This window comes from Poecile atricapillus, unplaced genomic scaffold, assembly GCF_030490865.1.
Source record: "Poecile atricapillus isolate bPoeAtr1 unplaced genomic scaffold, bPoeAtr1.hap1 scaffold_211, whole genome shotgun sequence".
Classification (NCBI taxonomy): domain Eukaryota; kingdom Metazoa; phylum Chordata; class Aves; order Passeriformes; family Paridae; genus Poecile; species Poecile atricapillus.
Window position 1 is genome coordinate 6,653 of NW_026709032.1, and position 17,927 is coordinate 24,579.

The window sequence follows — 17,927 nt, forward strand, 5'->3', positions numbered from 1 at the left end:
CGCAGAGCCCGCCTTTTTCCTCTCTTCCCATTGGCTGCTGTAGCCACTGCGCTGCGCTGATTGGTCGGTACGGAGGAAGGCGGGGCTTTGCGCGGCCGAGGTTATAAAAGGCGGTGGCGCGGTGGGGGGGGGCCCCTCAGCGCGGCGGGCGGGCGGCGGCGGCGGAGGAGGAGGAGGGACCGCGCTGCCGGGGGAGGGGGAGAGGGGGGCGACCCCCGGCCTCCCCCCGCCCGAGGGGTCACCTCAACACCGCGGGGACCCCCCTCAAAGCCCAGGGGACAACCCCCCGGGAAGCCGCTTCCTGCTCGGGGCCGGCCCGGCAACGCCGGGGCCCAGCCGGCGCCATGGTGAGGGAGGCCCAGGGGGGGTTTGGGGTGCCCTGGGAGGGTTTTGGGGGTCCCTGTTGGGGTCTGGGCGGATCTGCGGAGGATTTGGGGGGGTCCCAGGGTGGGGTGAGGCCGCTCCGGGCCCGGCCCGCGGGGGTCGCAGCCGTCCGAGGCCTGGGCCCGGCCCGGGGGGGTCGTGAGGGAGCCTGGGCGGTCCTGAGGTGATTTGGGTGGAATTTGGGGACCACGCGGATTTCTGGGGTGATTTGTGCGCAGTTTAAGGAGTTTTGAAGGAATTCGGGGCGTAGTGGGGGTGTTTGAGTGGTCGTGTGGTGATTTGGGGAGAATTCTGGGAGTTTTGTGAGGAAAGCGGCGGGAGTTCAGAGGGTCTTGGAGGATTTGGGGTTTCTGGGGTGATCCTTGGGGGAACTGGGGAGTTTGGGGGGATTCGGGATTTTTTTCTGTGAGTTGAGGGAGTTGTGGAGGGATTTTGGAGCGGGGGTCAGGAAGAATTCGGGGCGTTTTGAGCACTGCCCACCTCAAATTCACCCCAAATTTTTCTCCCCCCTCCAGGAGCCCCGAGCCGGCGCCTGGCAGGTGAGTTGGGGGGGGAAAGGAGCACAAATTTTCGGTGTTTGAGGGGGGAGCTCTTCCCCCCCAGAAATCCCTGGGAGGGGTCCCTGGTGGCGCCGGGTTTGGGGTTCTCTGACACCGGGTTTGGGGTTCTCTGACGCCGGTTTTGGGGTTCCCTGACGCTCATTTTGGGGTTCCCTGACGCCCGTTTTTGGGGTCCCTGGTGACGTCGGGTTTGGGGTTCCCTGACACTCATTTTGGGGTTCCCTGACACTCATTTTGGGGTTCCCTGACACTCATTTTGGGGTTCCCTGACGCCCCTTTTGGGGCTCCCTGACACTCATTTTGGGGTTCCCTGACACTCATTTTGGGGTTCTCTGACGCCGGGGTTTGGGGTTCTCTGACACTCATTTTGGGGTTCCCTGACACTCATTTTGGGGTTCCCTGACACTCATTTTGGGGTCCCTGGTGACGCCGGGTTTGGGGATCCCTGACACTGATTTTGGGGTTCCCTGACACTCATTTTGGGGTTCCCTGACGCTCATTTTGGGGCTCCCTGACGCTCATTTTGGGGTTCCCTGACACTCATTTTGGGGTCCCTGACGCTCATTTTGGGGTCCCTGACGCTCATTTTGGGGCTCCCTGACGCTGGGTTTGGGGTTCCCTGACACTCATTTTGGGGTCCCTGGTGACGCCGGGTTTGGGGATCCCTGACACTCATTTTGGGGCTCCCTGACGCCCCTTTTGGGGCTCCCTGGTGTCCCCCCAGACGTCGAACGCCGAGAACCTTCCCCCGCAGACGCTTGCGGCTGCTGTGCAGGGAGGTGTCGCTGCTCAGCGCCGACCCCCCCGACGGCATCAAGGTCTTCCCCAACGACGAGGACGTCACCGACGTGCAGGTGGCCATCGAGGGGCCAGGTAGGAGCCCCCCGAGCCCCCCGCTTGGCTTTGGGGGGGGGTTTGGATACGGATTTTGGGGCGCTGACCCCAAGGAGAGCCCAAAAATCACAATGAATCGTATCAAAAATCGGGGTGAGCCCCAAAATCCCTCTCCAGCCTGCACTGGGAGCTGAGGGCAGAGCTTAGCTTGGGTTTTGGGGGCGGTTTGAGGTCTCCCACCCCCTTGGCCCCAAAGCTTTGGGGTTTTTCCTCCCGTATCCCCAAAGAGCTTCCAAATCCCACTGAAGTGCCCCAAAATCCCCCCTGGGCACCAAGGGCATCGCCCAGGTCGGGGTTTGGGGGGTTCTGGGAGACACCAACCCCCCTCTCTGGGGTTGCAGAGGGCACCCCATATCCATGGGGGGGTTTTGGAGGGGTTTTTGGGGTTTCTGACCCCCCTCTCTGGGGTTTCAGAGGGCAAATGGGGGGTTTTTGGAGTGGTTTTGGGGTTTCTGACTCCCCTCTCTGGGGTTTCAGAGGGGACCCCCGCTGTACGTGGGGGGTTTTGGGACGGGTTTTTGGGGTTTTTTGGGGTTTCTGACCCCCCTCTCTGGGGTTTCAGAGGGGGACCCCCGTACGCGGGGGGGTTTTTGGGATGGGTTTTTGGGGTTTTTGGACGGGTTTTTTGGGGTTTTTGGGGTTTTCTCACCCCCTCTCTGGGGTTTCAGAGGGGACCCCGTACGCGGGGGGGGCTGTTCCGGATGAAGCTGGTGCTGGGCAAGGATTTCCCGGCCGCGCCCCCCAAGGGGTTTTTCCTGACCAAGATCTTCCACCCCAACGTGGGGCCCAGCGGCGAAATCTGCGTCAACGTCCTCAAGAGGGACTGGAGAGCCGAGCTGGGGCTGCGCCACGTGCTGCTGGTGGGGCTGGGGGCAACGGGACCGGGGAGATTGGGGGGCAACGGGACCGGGGGGATTGGGGGAAACACGGGGGGAAATGGGAACTGGGGGGGTTTGGGGTAAACCCCAGGGGGAAATGGGACTGGGGGGGTTTGGGGTAAATTTAGGGGGTTTTGAGGGGGTCTGGAGGGAGGGGATGGGGGTTTGGGAGGGGAAATCGTGGGGAAATGGGACTGGGAGGGGTTTGGGGTAAATTTGGGGGGGTTTTTGAGGGGCCTGGAATGAGGGGATGGGGTTTGGGAGGGGAAATGGGACTGGGAGGGGTTTGGGGTAAGTTTGGGGGGTTTGGGGTAAATTTGGGGGGGTTTTGAGGGGGCCTGGAGTGAGGGGATGGGGTTTGGGAGGGGGGAATAGTGGGGGAAATGGGACTGGGAGGGGTTTGGGGTAAATTTGGGGGGTTTGGGGTAAATTTGGGGGGGTTTTGAGGGGGTCTGGAGTGAGGGGATGGGGTTTGGGAGGGGGAACGGGACTGGGAGAGGTTTGGGGGGGCCAGAGGTAAAATGTGGGGGATTTGGGGCAGAAAGTGACGAATTTGGGGCGGTTCTTGGGGGGAACTTTTTGACTTTACGCTCCCCAATTTGTGGGGCTGATTTTGGGGTGGGGGAGCGGATCCTCAGCACTCCGGGGAGGGGGAAATTGGGGAGGCAGAAGGCGCCGGTTGGGGCAGGTTTGGGGTTTTCAGTGGATGGTTTTGGGGCGGTTTTGGGGTGGTTTTGGGGCGGTTTTGGGGCTCCCCATTGGGTGACCCGGCCCCCCCCCCGCGCCCCCCCAGACCATCAAATGCCTGCTGATCCAGCCCAACCCCGAGTCGGCGCTGAACGAGGAGGCGGCGCGGCTCCTGCTCGAGGACTTCGAGCGCTTCGCCGCCCGCGCCCGGCTCCTCACCGAGATCCACGCCCCGGGGGCCGCCCCGCGAGCCCCCCCCCCCGCCCCGACCCCCCCCCGGGGCCCTCGGGGGGCGCCCCCGCCCCCCCCGGGACCCCCCCCCGAGGGCCCCGTCCCCAAGAAGCACGCGGGGGACAGGAAAGCCCCCCCCAAGAAGAAGGGGGACAAGAAGCGGGCCCTGCGCCGGCTCTGAGCCCCCCCAGAGCCCATTTGGGGGGGCCGGGGCCGCCCCCAGACTCCGTTTGGAGGGCGCAGAAGCCCCCAGACCCATTTTGGGGGGGTCTGAGATCCGTTCTGGGGGGGTCAGAAGCCCCCGGACCCGTTTTGGGGGGTCCCCAAGGCCCCCCTGAGCTGTTTGGGGGGGGGTCCAGGATCCTCACTGGGGTGGGGGGACCCCATAGCCCCCCTTGGACCCCCCCAGACTCATTGTGGGAACCCCAAAACCCTTTTGACCCCCCCGACCCATTTTGGGGGGGTCCCCAAATCCCCCCCGGCTGCCCCCAGACCCATTTTGGGGGGTGGGGGAGGGGAGGAATAAATTGTCCCTTTTGGCGCCGCTGCCGTGGTGGTTTTTGGGGGGGTGGGGGAGGGGATTTGGGGGGGCGGGGCCGCCCCTCCCCCGCTTTAAGTTATTTTAAGTTATGTGGGAAAAGCCCCGAAAAGGCGGAAAATGGCCCCAAAAAAAAAAAACCCCATTAAAGGCTTGGTTTTGTAGCCGAGTTTGGTGTGTGGTGGGGAGGGGGCACAGCTGGGGCACATCTGGGCACACCTGGGGGGACACCTGGGGACATCTGGGCACATCTGGGGCACATCTGGACACACCTGAGCTCACCTGGGCACATCTGGGGCACATCTGGACACACCTGAGCTCACCTGGACACATCTGGACACACCTGAGCTCACCTGGACACACCTGAGCTCACCCGCGCCGCTCTCACGCGGGCTCCCCCCGCCCCTCCCCCCTCCTTACACAAGTGCCCCTCCCCCCCCCCCCCTCGGTGATTAATTAACCCCGACGTTAATGAGGCTTTAATGAGCCCTCCCCTCCCCCAGCGCCATCTGCCGCCCCCGGCGGGGGGGGGAGGGGAATTTGGGGAGGGGTCTCGGAGGGGGGAGGGGTCGATTTCGGGGGGCTTTGGGGGAATTTTGGGGGGAATTTGGGGGGGATTGGGGAGGGCGTGGGGTGTTTGGGGCGTTTTGGGGTGTTTGGGGTTTTTGGGGTGTTTTGGGGCGTTTTGGGGTGTTCTGTGTTACTTTTGGGTGTTTTTGGGGTGGTTTTGGGCGCTTTCTGGGTGTTTTTTGGATATTTTGAGGGGATTTTGGGGTATTTTTGGGGGGTCCTTGCTCCCAGCCCGGCCCGAGGATTGGGGGATGGGGGCTGCCCCTCCCCCTCCCCACGTGCCCCTGCTAAGCCGGGATCACCTTCATCCCCCCCCCCCCCCCCCCCAAATCCCCCAAATCCCCCCCCCAAATCCCACCTGATAAAGGCTGGAGCTCGCCCGGCCCCGCCAGAGGAGCCTTCATCACCGGCCCGGTCCTCGCCCTCCTCATCCTCGGCCCAGCCGCGCTCCGGAACCTTCCAGTAAGGACCCCCTGGACCCCCTGCCCTGGGACCTTCCTCCTCCTCCTCCTCCTCCTCCTCGTTCTTGGGGTCCAGGACTTTCTTCTGCTTCGTTTTTGTGCCCGGGATCTTCCTCAGCCTCGGTTTTGGGGGTTTGGGACCTTCCTCATCCTCATTTTTTGGGTTTGAGATCTTCCTCAGCCTCGGTTTTGGGGGTTTGGGACCTTCCTCATCCTCATTTTTTGGTTTGAGATCTTCCTCAGCCTCGGTTTTGGCCGCCTGGGATCTTCTGTCACTTTTTTGGGGGGGTCTGGGACCTTCCTCATCCTCGTTTTGTGGAGTTCCAGGGCCCTCCTCTTCTTCCTGCTCCTCCTCCTGCCGTCCTGGACCTTCCTCCCCATTCCAGGATCCAAAACCTTCCTCATCCTCCCCATTCCAGGATCCAAAACCTTCCTCATCCTCCCCATTCCAGGGTCCAAAACCTTCTTCATCCTCCCCATTCCAGGATCCGAAACCTTCCTCATCCTCCCCATTCCAGGGTCCAAAACCTTCCTCATCCTCTGTAGCTTGGGGTCCAGAACTTTCCTTCTCCTCATATTTTCGGAGTTCCAGGACCCTCCTCCTCCTCCTCCTCCTCCTGGCATCCCCGACCTTCTTCTTCCTCCCCATTCCAGCATCCAGAACCTTCCTCTTCCTCCCCATTCAGCATCCAGAACCTTCCTCTCCGTTCTAGGATCCAGAACCTTCCTCTTCCTCTCCGTTCTGGGATCCAGAACCTTCCTCTTCCTCCCCATTCCAGCATCCAGAACCTTCCTCTCCATTCTGGGATCCAGAACCTTCCTCTTCCTCTCCATTCTGGGATCCAGAACCTTCCTCTTCCTCCCCATTCCAGCATCCAGAACCTTCCTCTCCATTCTGGGTTCCAGAACCTTCCTCTTCCTCCCCATTCCAGCATCCAGAACCTTCCTCTCCGTTCTGGGATCCAGAACCTTCCTCTTCCTCTCCATTCTGGGATCCAGAACCTTCCTCCCCCATTCCAGCATCCAGAACCTTCCTCCCCATTCCAGCATCCAGAACCTTCCTCTTCCTCCCCATTCCAGCATCCAGAACCTTCCTCTCCATTCTGGGATCCAGAACCTTCCTCTTCCTCTCCGTTCTGGGATCCAGAACCTTCCTCTCCATTCTGGGATCCAGAACCTTCCTCTTCCCCCCCATTCCAGCATCCAGAACCTTCCTCCCCCGCTCACCCCCTTTTCTCTTTCCCTCCCAGGCTCTTCCTCCTCCTCCTCCTCCTCCTCCTCCTCCCCGCGGGGGCCTCTCCTCGCCCGCCATGGGCAACGCCAAGAGCGGGGCGCTGTCCAAGGAGGTGCTGGAGGACCTGAAGACGAACACGCGCTACTCGGAGGAGGAGCTGTGCCGCTGGTACGAGAGCTTCCAGCGCCAGTGCCCCGACGGCCGCATCAGCCGCGCCGAGTTCGAGAAGATCTACGGCACCTTCTTCCCCAACTCGGACCCGCAGGGCTACGCCCGCCACGTCTTCCGCAGCTTCGACACCAACGACGACGGCACGCTGGATTTCCGGGAGTACATCATCGCCCTGCACCTCACCTCCTCCGGGAAAACCCACCTGAAACTCGAGTGGGCATTCTCGCTCTTCGACGTGGACCGAAACGGGGAGGTCAGCAAGACCGAGGTGCTGGAGATCATCACGGTGAGGAGTGAGGGGTGTGGGGTGTGGGAATGGGAAATGTGGGGTGTGGGAATGGGAAATGTGAGATTTGGGGTGTGGGAATGTGGGGTTTGGGGTTTGGGAATGTGGGGTTTGGGGTTTGGGAACGGCGAGGTCAGCAAGAGCGAGGTGCTGGAGATCATCACGGTGAGGAACCCAGGGATTTGGGAATGGGAAATTCGGGGTTTGGGAATGCAGGATTTGGGGTTTGGGATTGTGGGAAATTCGGGGTTTGGGATTGCAGGATTTGGGGTTTGGGAATGGGAAATTCGGGATTTGGGATTGCAGGATTTGGGGTTTGGGATTGTGGGAAATTCGGGGTTTGGGAATGGGAAATTTGGGGTTTGGGATTGTGGGAAAGGAGGGATCAGCAGGGCCGAGGCGCTGGAGATGATCCCGGTGAGGAAATTCGGGATTTGGGGGCGATTTGGGGTTGGGATGATGGGAATGGATCACCCCGGAGGGGAGGTTTGGGATCCCCTGGAAAAAGGGGGGGGGGGATCCCCTGGATCCGGGAATTCCCATCGGGATCTGGGGGAGGGGCTCTGACCCCCCCCCCCCCCAGCCCCTCCCCCACCCGGGGTCTGCCCTGCTCCCCAATTAACGCCGGGGCGCTAATTGGCTTTGCCCCTCCCCCGCTCCCCTGATCCCGGATTTTCAATCCCTGATGGAAAAAGCTCCGGGGGGGGGGGAGGGGCGCGATAAACGGATCCATGGGGGGGGGGGGAGGGGCGGGTTAATTCCCTCCCCCACCCACTGAGCAGGGCCCGGTTTTGGGGTCCCCAGACCCATTTTGGGGTCCCCAGACCCATTTTGGGGTCCCCTGACCCATTTTGGGGTCCCCTGACCCGGTTTTGGGGTCCCCAGACCCATTTTGGGGTCCCCTGACCCATTTTGGGCTCCCCTGATCCGGTTTTGGGGTTCCCAGACCCATTTTGGGCTCCCCTGACCCGGTTTTGGGGTCCCGGGGGGGTTCCTGATGAGTTTTTGGGGCCCCCAGGCGATTTTCAAGATGATCCCGCTGGAGGAGCAGAAGACGCTGCCCGAGGACGAGAACACCCCCCAAAAACGGGCGGACAAACTCTGGGCCTACTTCAACAAAGGGGAGAACGGTGCGGACCCCCCCGAGCCCCCCAAAATCCTCCCCGGGACCCCAAAACCCCCCCGGGACCCCCAAAACCCCCCCGGGACCCCCAAAACCCCACCCGGGACCCCCAAAACCTCCCCCGAAAAAAACCCGCGCCTCAAAACTGCCCCAAATAACCCGAAATAACCCCCCCAAACCCCGCCCCAAACAACCCCAAAAATAAACCCCAAAACCCACCCCGAATAATCCTAAAAATGCCCTAAAAGTGCCTCAACCCCCCTTGAAATCCACCCCAGGACCCCCAAAATCTTGCACGAAAAAAACGCGCCTTAAAGACCCCTAAAATAACCCCCAAAAGCCCACCCGAAAATAACCCAAAATAACCCCAAAACCAACCTCAAAATAACCCCAAATAACTCAAAAATAACCCCAAAACCCACCCCAAAATAATCCCCTAAATAACCACAAATAACCCCCTAAAGAACCCCAAAAATCCACCCCAAAGTAACCCCAAATAACTCCAAAATAACCCCCAAACCAACCCCAAAATAACCCCAAAACCCCACCTCAAAATAACCTCAAATAACTCCAAAATAACCCCTAAACCAACCCCAAAATAACTCCCTAAATAACCACAAATAATCCCCAAAATAACCACCAAAACAACCCCCAAAACCCACCCCAAAATAACCCAAAATAACTCCAAAACCCACCCCAAAATAACCCACAAAACGCACCCCAAAATAACCCCAAATAACTCCAAAATAACCCCAAAACCAACCCCAAAATAACCCCAAAAATCCACCCCAAAATAACCCCAAAGTCCACCTCAAAATAACCCCAAATAACTCCAAAATAACCCCCCCAAACCAACCCCAAAATAACCCCATAAATAACCACAAATAACCCCAAATAACCCCTAAAACCGACCCCAAAATAACCCCCTAAATAACCCCAAAATAACCCCTAAAATAACCCCAAAACCCACCCCAAAATAACCCAAAATAACCCAAAATAACCACCCCAAAATAACCACCAAAACTCACCCCAAAAAACCCCAAAATAACCCCCAAAACCCAGCCCAAAATAACCCAAAATAACCCCAAAACTCACCCAAAATAACCCAAAAAGAACCCCAAATCCCCTCCCCAAATTCCTCCCCCCCAGACCCCTGGATGCCCCCCCAAACCCGGGACCCCCCCCCAATTTGTCCCTGTCCCCCCAAACCCCGGGACCCCTCCCCAAACCCCGGGACCCCCCCCAATTTCCCCCTGTCCCCCCAGACCCCGGGACCCCCCCAGACCCGGGACCCCTCCCCAGACCCAGGACCCCCCCCAATTCGCCCCTGTCCCCCCAGACCCGGGACCCCTCCCCAATTCCCCCCTGTCCCCCCAGACAAGATCGCCGAGGCCGAGTTCATCGAGGGCGTGATGAAGAACGACGCCATCATGCGCCTGATCCAGTACGAGCCCAAGAAATGAGGGGAGGGGTCCCCAAAACCCCGCGGGGACCCCAAAATCCGCCCGGGGGGAGGGGCGGGGGGAGGGGCGGCAATAAAGAGAATTCACCCCTCCCCCTCCCCCGGAAAGGCCGCCTTTGTTTGGGGGGAAAAATGGGGATTTTAGGGGGAAAAAATGGGAATTTTAGGGGGAAAAAAAATGGGATTTTAGGGGGAAAAAATGGGGATTTTAGGGGTAAAAAATAGGAATTTTAGGGGGAAAAAAAGGGAATTTTAGGGGGAAAAAATGGGAATTTTAGGGGGAAAAAAAGGGGATTTTAGGGGGAAAAAATGGGATTTAGGGGTAAAAAATGGGGATTTTAGGGGGGAAAAATGGGAATTTAGGGGTAAAAAATGGGGATTTTAGGGGGAAAAAATGGGGATTTTAGGGGGAAAAAATGGGAATTTAGGGGTAAAAAAAGGGGGATTTTGGGGGTAAAAAATGGGGATTTTAGGGGGAAAAAATGGGAATTTAGGGGTAAAAAATGGGGATTTTAGGGGTTAAAAAAAGGGGATTTTAGGGGGAAAAAATGGGGAATTTAGGGGTAAAAAAAGGGGATTTTAGGGGGGAAAAAATGGAGATTTTAGGGGTAAAAAATGGGGATTTTAGGGGGAAAAAATGGGGATTTTAGGGGTAAAAAATGGGGATTTTAGGGGGAAAAAATGGGGATTTTAGGGGTAGAAAAAGGGGATTTTAGGGGGAAAAAATGGGAATTTAGGGGTGGAAAAAATGGGAATTTTAGGGGTAAAAAATGGGGAGTTTAGGGGTAAAAAATGGGGATTTTAGGGGTAAAAAATGGGGATTTTAGGGGTAAAAAAAAGATTTTTAGGAGTAAAAGGAATTTTTATTGGTAAAAAAAGTGGATTTTAGGGGTAAAAAAAGGGGATCTTTAGGAGTGAAAAAAGGGGATTTTTAGGGGTAAAAAATGGGGATTTTAGGGGTAAAAAAAGGGGATTTTTAGGAGTAAAAAAAGGGAATTTTTAGGGGTAAAAAAAAGGGATTTTTAGGAGTAAAAAAAGGGATTTTTATTGGTAAAAAAAGTGGATTTTAGGGGTAAAAAAAGGGGATTTTTAGGAGGAAAAAAAGGGATTTTAGGGGGAAAAAAAGGGATTTTTATTGGTAAAAAAAGGGGATTTTAGGAGTAAAAAAAGGGAATTTTAGGGGTAAAAAATGGGAATTTTAGGAGTGAAAAAATGGATTTTTAGAAGTAAAAAAAGAGGATTTTTAGGAGTAAAAAAAGGAATTTTTAGGAGTAAGAAAAGAGGATTTTTAGGAGTAAAAAAGAATTTTTAAGAGTAAAAATGTGGATTTTTAGGAATAAAAACCGGGATTTTTAGGAGTAAAAAAGGGGATTTTAGGAGTAAAAAAAGGGATTTTTAGGAGTAAAAAAAAGGGAATTTTAGGAGTAAAAATGTGGATTTTTAGGAGTAAAAATGGGATATTTTTGGTAAATGAGATTTTGGGAGGACAGTAGAAGGGTTTGGGTGGAAAATGTGCATTTTTGGGGGAGAAATCTGGGAATCAGAGGGGAAATTGAGCGTTTTTGGGGGGTCTCAGTCCCCTACAGTTGAGTTTTTGAGGCCAATCAGGGAATTTCTCTTTGTTCCCAGCCCCAGGGTCAGTTTTTGGGGTGGTTTTGGGTTTTTCAGGGTATTTTCACGGGGTTTTTTTTGGGGTTTCAGCAGACACAGACACGGGGTGGTGTTTTGGGGGGAGGGGGCTCCTCCCCCCGTTTATTTTGGGGAGGGGGCTCAGTTCTTGTAGCCCCTGCTGGCCCTGCGGCCCCGAGCCCGCTCGAACTTCGGCCCCTTGGAGCGCACGTAGGGCCTGGGGAGAGCGGGGTCAGTGGGGCACGGCCCCAGAACGGCCAAAAAAAACATCCCAGAAACCAAAATATCCACAAAATATCCCCAAAAACCATCCCAGAACCCAAAATAACCCCAAAAAACCATCCCAGAACCCAAAATAACCCCAAAAAACCATCCCAGAACCCAAAATATCCCAAAAACCATCCCAGAACCCAAAAGAGCCCCAAAAAAACCATCCCAGAACCCAAAATATCCCCAAAAACACATCCCAGAACCCAAAATATCCCCAAAACAGCCCAAAAAACACATCCCAGAACCCCAAAACAGCCAAAAAATCCATCCCAGAACCCAAAATATCCCCAAAAACCATCCCAGAACCCAAAATAACCCCAAAATATCCCCAAAAACACATCCCAGACCCCCAAATAACCCCAGAACAGCCAAAAAAAACATCCCAGAACCCAAAATAACCCCAAAAACCATCCCAGAAACCAGAACAGCCAAAAAATCCATCCCAGAAACCAAAATATCCCCAGAACAGACAAAAAACCATCCCAGAACCCAAAATATCACCAAAACAGCCCCAAAACCCACCCCAGACCCCAAAATATCTCCAAAAACCACCCCAGACCCCAAAATATCCCCAAAATATCCCCAAAAACCCCTCCCAGACCCCAAAATATCCCCAAACCCACCCCAGACCCCAAAACCTCCCCCCCAAGCCCTCCCAACGAAGCATTTCCCAAAATCCTCACCCCAGACACCAAAAATCCGACCCAGGGCCCCCCAAACTCCACCCAGGACCCCCAAAATCCTCCTCAGAGTCCCCCAGGACCCCCCAAACCCCCCCAGGACCCCCCCAGGACCCCCCAAACCCCCCCAGGACCCCCCCAGCCCCCCCAGGACCCCCCAAACCCCCCAAATCCCCCCAGTCCCTCACTTGGTGTGGCTGTGGGGGGTTCCCGGTGCCTTCCCGAAATGCCGATAGACCTCGCGCGCCTTGCGGGGCCCTGGGGGGGACACAGGGGGTTTGGGGGTGGCTGGGGGTGTCCCTGGGGGTGTCCCTGGGGTTTGGGGGTGTCTGGGGGTGTCCCTGGGGCTTTGGGAGTGTCCCTGGGGGTGTCCCCGGGGGTGTCCTGGGGGTTTGGGGGTGTCTGGGGGTGTCCTGGGGGTCTCAGGGTGTCCCTGGGGTCCCCACCTGAGAGCAGCACGGTGCCCTTGCCCTTGGGGGTGGCCATGGGGTTTGGGGGTGTCCCTGGGGGTGTCCTGGAGTGTCCCAGGGGTGTCCCAGAGGTTTGGGGGTGCCCCAGGGGTGTCTCAGAGGTTTGGGGGTGTCTGGGGGTTTGAGGGTGTCCCGGGGGTGTCCCAGAGGTTTGGGGGTGTCCCTGGGGGTCTCTCAGAGGTTTGGGGGTGTCTCTGGGGGTGTCTCAGAGGTTTGGGGGTGTCTCTGGGGGTGTCTCAGAGGTTTGGGGGTGTCCCTGGGGGTGTCTCAGAGGTTTAGGGGTGTCCCTGGGTGTCCCCACCTGAGAGCAGCACGGTGCCCTTGCCCTTGGGGGTGTCCTGGGGATTTGGGGGTGTCCTGGGGGTGTCCTGGGGTGCCCCAGGGGTGTCTCGGGGGTTTGGGGGTGTCTCTGGGGGTGTCTCAGAGGTTTTGGGGTGTCCCTGGGGTCCCCACCTGAGAGCAGCACGGTGCCCTTGCCCTTGGGGGTGTCCCTGGGGTTTGGGGGGTGTCTCAGAGGTTTGGGGGTGTCTGGGAGTGTCCCAGGGGTTTGGGGGTGTCCCTGGGGGTCCCCACCTGAGAGCAGCACGGTGCCCTTGCCCTTGGGGGTGTCCTGGGGATTTGGGGGTGTCCTGGGGGTGTCCTGGGGTGCCCCAGGGGTGTCTCGGGGGTTTGGGGGTGTCTCTGGGGGTGTCCCAGGGGTTTGGGGGTGTCCCTGGGGGTCCCCACCTGAGAGCAGCACGGTGCCCTTGCCCTTGGGGGTGTCTCAGAGGTTTGGGGGTGCCCCAGGGGTGTCTCAGAGGTTTGGGGGTGCCCCTGGGGTTTGGGGGTGCCCCTGGGGTTTGGGGGTGTCCCGGGGGTGTCCTGGGGTGCCCCAGGGGTGTCTCAGAGGTTTGGGGGTGTCTCTGGGGGTGTCCCAGGGGTTTGGGGGTGTCTCAGAGGTTTGGGGGTGTCTCTGGGGGTGTCTCAGAGGTTTGGGGGTGTCTCTGGGGGTGCCCCTGGGGTTTGGGGGGGTCCCCACCTGAGAGCAGCACGGTGCCCTTGCCCTTGGGGGTGGCCATGGCCAGCTGGTCCAGGGTGAGGATGGAGCCCCCGGCCCGGAGGATTCGGCTCCGAGCGCCGCGGGTCACCCTCAGCGCACACACCTGTGTTGGGGGGCCCGAAAATCACCCCAAAACAGCCCAGAGATCATCCCAGAACACCCCAAAACAGCCCCAAAAATCACCCCCAAAACAGCCCAGAAATCACCCCAAAACAGCCCAGAGATCATCCCAGAACACCCCAAAAATCATCCCAGAACACCCCAAAACCACCCCAAAACAGCCCCAGAAATCACCCCAGAACACCCCAGAAATCATCCCAGAACAACCTGAAAATCACCCCAAAACAGCCCCAGAAATCACCCCAGAACACCCCAAAAATCATCCCAGAACAACCTGAAAACCACCCCAAAACAGCCCCGAAAATCACCCCAAAACAGGCCCAGAAATCATCCCAGAACACCCCGAAAATCACCCCAAAACAGGCCCAGAAATCACCCCAGAACACCCCAAAACCACCCCAAAAATCATCCCAGAACACCCCGAAAATCACCCCAAAACAGCCCCGAAAAACACCCCAGAAATTCACCCCCAAAAACCCCAGAATCACCCCAAAAAATCACCCCAAAACAGCCCAAAAATTACCCCAAAACACCCCGAAAATCACTCCAGAACACCCCGAAAATCACCCCAAAACAGCCCCGAAAATCACCCTGAAACACCCAGGAAACGCCCCCAAAATGCTCCCTAAAAATCGTTAAAACACCCCAAATCCCCCCAAAACCTCCATGGAAACACCGGAACCCTCCCAAACGACCCCAACCCCACCCCCGGCATTCCAGAAAAATCCTTAAAAACCCCAAAACTCCTGTGGAACCCCCAGAATTCCCAAATCTCCCCAAAACTCCTGTGGAACCCCCAGAATTCCCGATTTTCCCCCCATAAACCCCCAGAATTCCCCATTTTTCCCCCATAAACCCCCAGAATTCCCGATTTTCCTCCCATAAACCCCCAGAATTCCCGATTTTCTCCCCCTTAACCCCCAGAATTCCCGATTTTCCTCCCATAAACCCCCAGAATTCCCGATTTTCCCCCCATAAACCCCCCAGAATTCCTGATTTTCCTCCCATAAACCCCCAGAATTCCCGATTTTCCCCCCATAAACCCCCAGAATTCCCGATTTTCCCCCCATAAACCCCCAGAATTCCCGATTTTCCCCCCATAAACCCCCAGAATTCCCGATTTTCCTCCCATAAACCCCCAGAATTCCCGATTTTCCCCCCACCTTGAGCTTGGGCACGTTCTGGATGCGAACGTCGTCGGTCACCGTCCCCACCACCACGGCTGTTTTATCCGCCCGGCCCGGCTTCCGCATCATCCGGATCTGAAAAACCCCAAATTCCCATGGGAACACCCCAAAAACCCCGGGAAAACCCCAAAAACCCCGGGAAAACCCCAAGAACCCCCGGGAACACCCCAAATTCCCATGGGAACACCCCAAAAACCCCAGGAAAACCCCAAATTCCCATGGGAACACCCCAAAAACCCCCAGGAAAACCCCAAAAACCCCCGGGAACACCCCAAAAACCCCCCGGGAAAACCCCAAATTCCCTTGGGAACACCCCAAAAACCCCAGGAAAACCCCAAATTCCCTTGGGAACACCCCAAAAACCCCCGGGAACACCCCAAAAACCCCCGGGAACGCCCCAAAAATCCCCAGGAAAACCCCAAATTCCCTTGGGAACACCCCAAAAACCCCCGGGAACACCCCAAATTCCCTTGGGAACACCCCAAAAATCCTGGGAAAACCCCAAATTCCCATGGGAACACCCCAAATTCCCTTGGGAACACCCCAAATTCCCTTGGGAACACCCTAAAAACCCCGGGAACATCCCAAAAACCCCGGGAACACCCCAAATTCCCATGGGAACACCCCAAAAACCCCCGGGAACACCCCAAAAATCCCCAGGAAAACCCCAAATTCCCATGGGAAAACCCCAAAAACCCCGGGAATCCCTCCAGGTTCCAGGAAGAAACGGCAAAAAATTCCTCGGAAAAAAAAAACCCCAAAACAAAACGGGAAAATTACGGGAAATTTTCCAGGGTTAAATTTCAAAGAAAACCCCGAAAATCCTAAAAAAAATCCTAAAAAATCCTAAAAAGAATTCTAAAAAGAGCCCCAAAAATCTCATTTCAAAGCACGAAAAAGCCCCGTGGAAAAACAAAATTCTGCAGGAAACAACCAAATTCTGAGGGAAAATAATGAAAATAAAACGAAAAACCCGGAACTACACAAGAAACAACAAATAAAGCAAAGGAAAAACCCCAAAAGCAGGAAAAATTCCATGGGGAACTTGGGGTGAATTTGGGGTTTTTGGGGTGAATTTTGGGGTTTTTGGGGTGAATTTGGGGTGTTTTGGGGTGAATTTCGAGTTTTTTGGGGTGAATTTCAGGTTTTTTGGGGTGAATTTCAGGTTTCTCGGGTGAACTTCAGGTTTTTCGGGGTGAATTTCGGATGTTTTGGGGTGAATTTCGGGTTTTTCGGGGTGAATTTCAGGGTTTTTGGGGTGAATTTCAGGATTTTCGGGGTGAATTTCGGGATTTTTGGTGTGAATTTCAGGTTTTTTAGGGTGAATTTCGGATGTTTCGAGGTGAATTTCGGGATTTTCGGGTGAATTTGGGGTTTTTCGGGGTGAATTTCGGGTGTTTTGGGGTGAATTTGGGGTTTTTCGGGGTGAATTTGGGGTTTTTCGGGGTGAATTTTGGGTTTTTCGGGGTGAATTTGGGGTTTTTGGGGTGAATTTGGGGTTTTTGGGGTGAATTTTGGGATTCTTGGGGTGAATTTCGGGTTTTTTGGGGTGAATTTGGGGTTTTTCGGGGTGAATTTAGGGTTTTTGGGGCTCACCAGGCGGGACAGAGCGAGCGGCGGCCGGTTGGAGCGGCTCATGAAGAGGCGCTTCAGCACCACGCGGTTGAACGGGGCGTTGGTGCGGCGGGCCAGGAACCGGTAGAGCTGGAAAAGAGGGAGAAAAACCGTGAGAACGGGAAAAAACGGGAGAAAAAACCGTGAGAATGGGAAAAACCGGGAAAAAAAACCGTGAGAACGGGAAAAACCGGGAGAAAAAACCGTGAGAACGGGAAAAAGCGGGAGAAAAAACCGTGAGAACGGGAAAAAACGGGAGAAACGAACCGGGGAGGCGGAAAACCGGGAAAAACCGAAGAAACCGGGAAAAGCGGGGAAAATACGGGAAAAACCGGGGAAAAGCGGAGAAACCGGGAAAATCCGGGGAAAACCGGGAAAAAGCGGGGAACACCGGGGAAAAGCGTGGAAAAGGGGGGAAATCCGGGAAAAAGCGGAGAACACCGGGGAAAAGCGGGGAAAAAGGAAAGACAAGCGGCGGATCCGGGACAGGGAAATGGGGAAAGCCGGGGAAGCGGGACAAGGAGCGAGCGAGGCCGGGACGAGACGGGACAAGCGGGGCCGGACCCGGGAGAAGCAGCGCCGGTCCCGGAGCAGCGGCCCCGGTCCAGCGATCCCGGTCCCCGAGCAGCGGGTCCCAGTCCCGGATCAGCGATCCCGGTCCCGGATCAGCGATCCCGGTCCCGGAGCAGCGATCCCGGTCCCGGAGCAGCGATCCCGGTCCCCGAGCAGCGATCCCGGTCCCGGATCAGCGGTCCCGGTCCCGGATCAGCGATCCCGGTCCCGGTCCCGGAGCAGCGATCCCGGTCCCGGTCCCGGAGCAGTGATACCGGTCCCGGCACCGGAGCAGCGATCCCGGTCCCGGGGCTCGCCGCACGCACCTTGACCAGCAGCCTCAGGTAGATGTCCTGGCTCTTGGGCTCCTTCCGCCGCACCTTGCGGTCCTTGTCGTGCCGGATGTCGATGCCCTGAGGCGACACCGGGCCCGCTCAGCGCCGCGCCGGCCGCGCCATCACCGCCCCCCCGCGCGCCTCCCCGGGCTCCCCCCGACCCTCCCCGGGCCCTCGCGGGGCGCCCCGGCCGCGGATGGCGGCGGATGCGGGAGCCCCGGCCGCGGATGGCGGCGGATGGCGGCGGATGGCGGAGCCCCGGCCGGACCCACCATGGCGGCGCTGACCGAGCGAGAGAGAAAGGGGAGCGCGGCCGCGCGGGGGCTTTTGGGAGAACAGAGGCGCTTCCGGTGCGCGCCGGAAGAGCTCGAGGGACGCTCTGCCCCCCGCTCTACGGCGCTGGAGGACCGAGCCGGTATGACATTATAACATTAATTAATGAGCGCTGTTAATTAGCGGCCGGGCAAGGCGGGCGCGCGTTAATTAGCTCCGTTAGTTGGGGCGGCCCCGCCGCGTCCTGCGGGGCAAACCGAGGGTTCTCCCGGGAAAAGC

General features: G+C 57.1%; 2 protein-coding genes across 3 annotated transcripts; one reads left to right on the plus strand and one right to left on the minus strand.

The window, feature by feature from the left end:
- Positions 1–225: 225 nt before the first annotated feature.
- LOC131574278 (visinin-like) lies at positions 226–9,578 on the plus strand. Its single transcript, XM_058828717.1, is given in 9 exon segments — positions 226–347; positions 900–923; positions 1,669–1,701; positions 1,703–1,817; positions 2,507–2,523; positions 2,525–2,698; positions 6,454–6,894; positions 7,913–8,024; positions 9,395–9,578. Coding segments are annotated over 9 exon segments (1,005 nt in total). The 5' UTR covers positions 226–344; the 3' UTR covers positions 9,481–9,578.
- Positions 9,579–11,197: 1,619 nt separating this feature from the next.
- On the minus strand, positions 11,198–17,790 carry LOC131574279 (large ribosomal subunit protein eL18). 2 transcript variants are annotated; one of them, XM_058828718.1, is made up of 7 exons: positions 17,648–17,790; positions 17,367–17,453; positions 16,471–16,578; positions 14,851–14,949; positions 13,547–13,670; positions 12,247–12,316; positions 11,198–11,325 (listed from the first exon to the last, which is right to left on the minus strand). In XM_058828718.1, exons 1-7 carry the CDS (start codon positions 17,648–17,650, stop codon positions 11,250–11,252), a joined length of 567 nt encoding a protein of 188 aa, XP_058684701.1. In that variant the 5' UTR covers positions 17,651–17,790; the 3' UTR covers positions 11,198–11,249. The 2 variants fall into 2 exon arrangements, with proteins under 2 accessions (XP_058684701.1, XP_058684702.1); XM_058828719.1 differs by lacking the exon at positions 17,648–17,790 and adding an exon at positions 17,572–17,575 and having other exon boundaries at positions 17,367–17,454.
- Positions 17,791–17,927: the final 137 nt, after the last annotated feature.

Coding starts and splice junctions, on each gene's coding strand:
- LOC131574279 (XM_058828718.1), bottom strand. Junction 16,579..17,366: donor ACCTGAGGCTGCTGGTCAAG/GTGCGTGCGGCG, acceptor CCTCTTTTCCAG/CTCTACCGGTTCCTGGCCCG. Junction 14,950..16,470: donor CGCTCGCTCTGTCCCGCCTG/GTGAGCCCCAAA, acceptor GGGGTTTTTCAG/ATCCGGATGATGCGGAAGCC.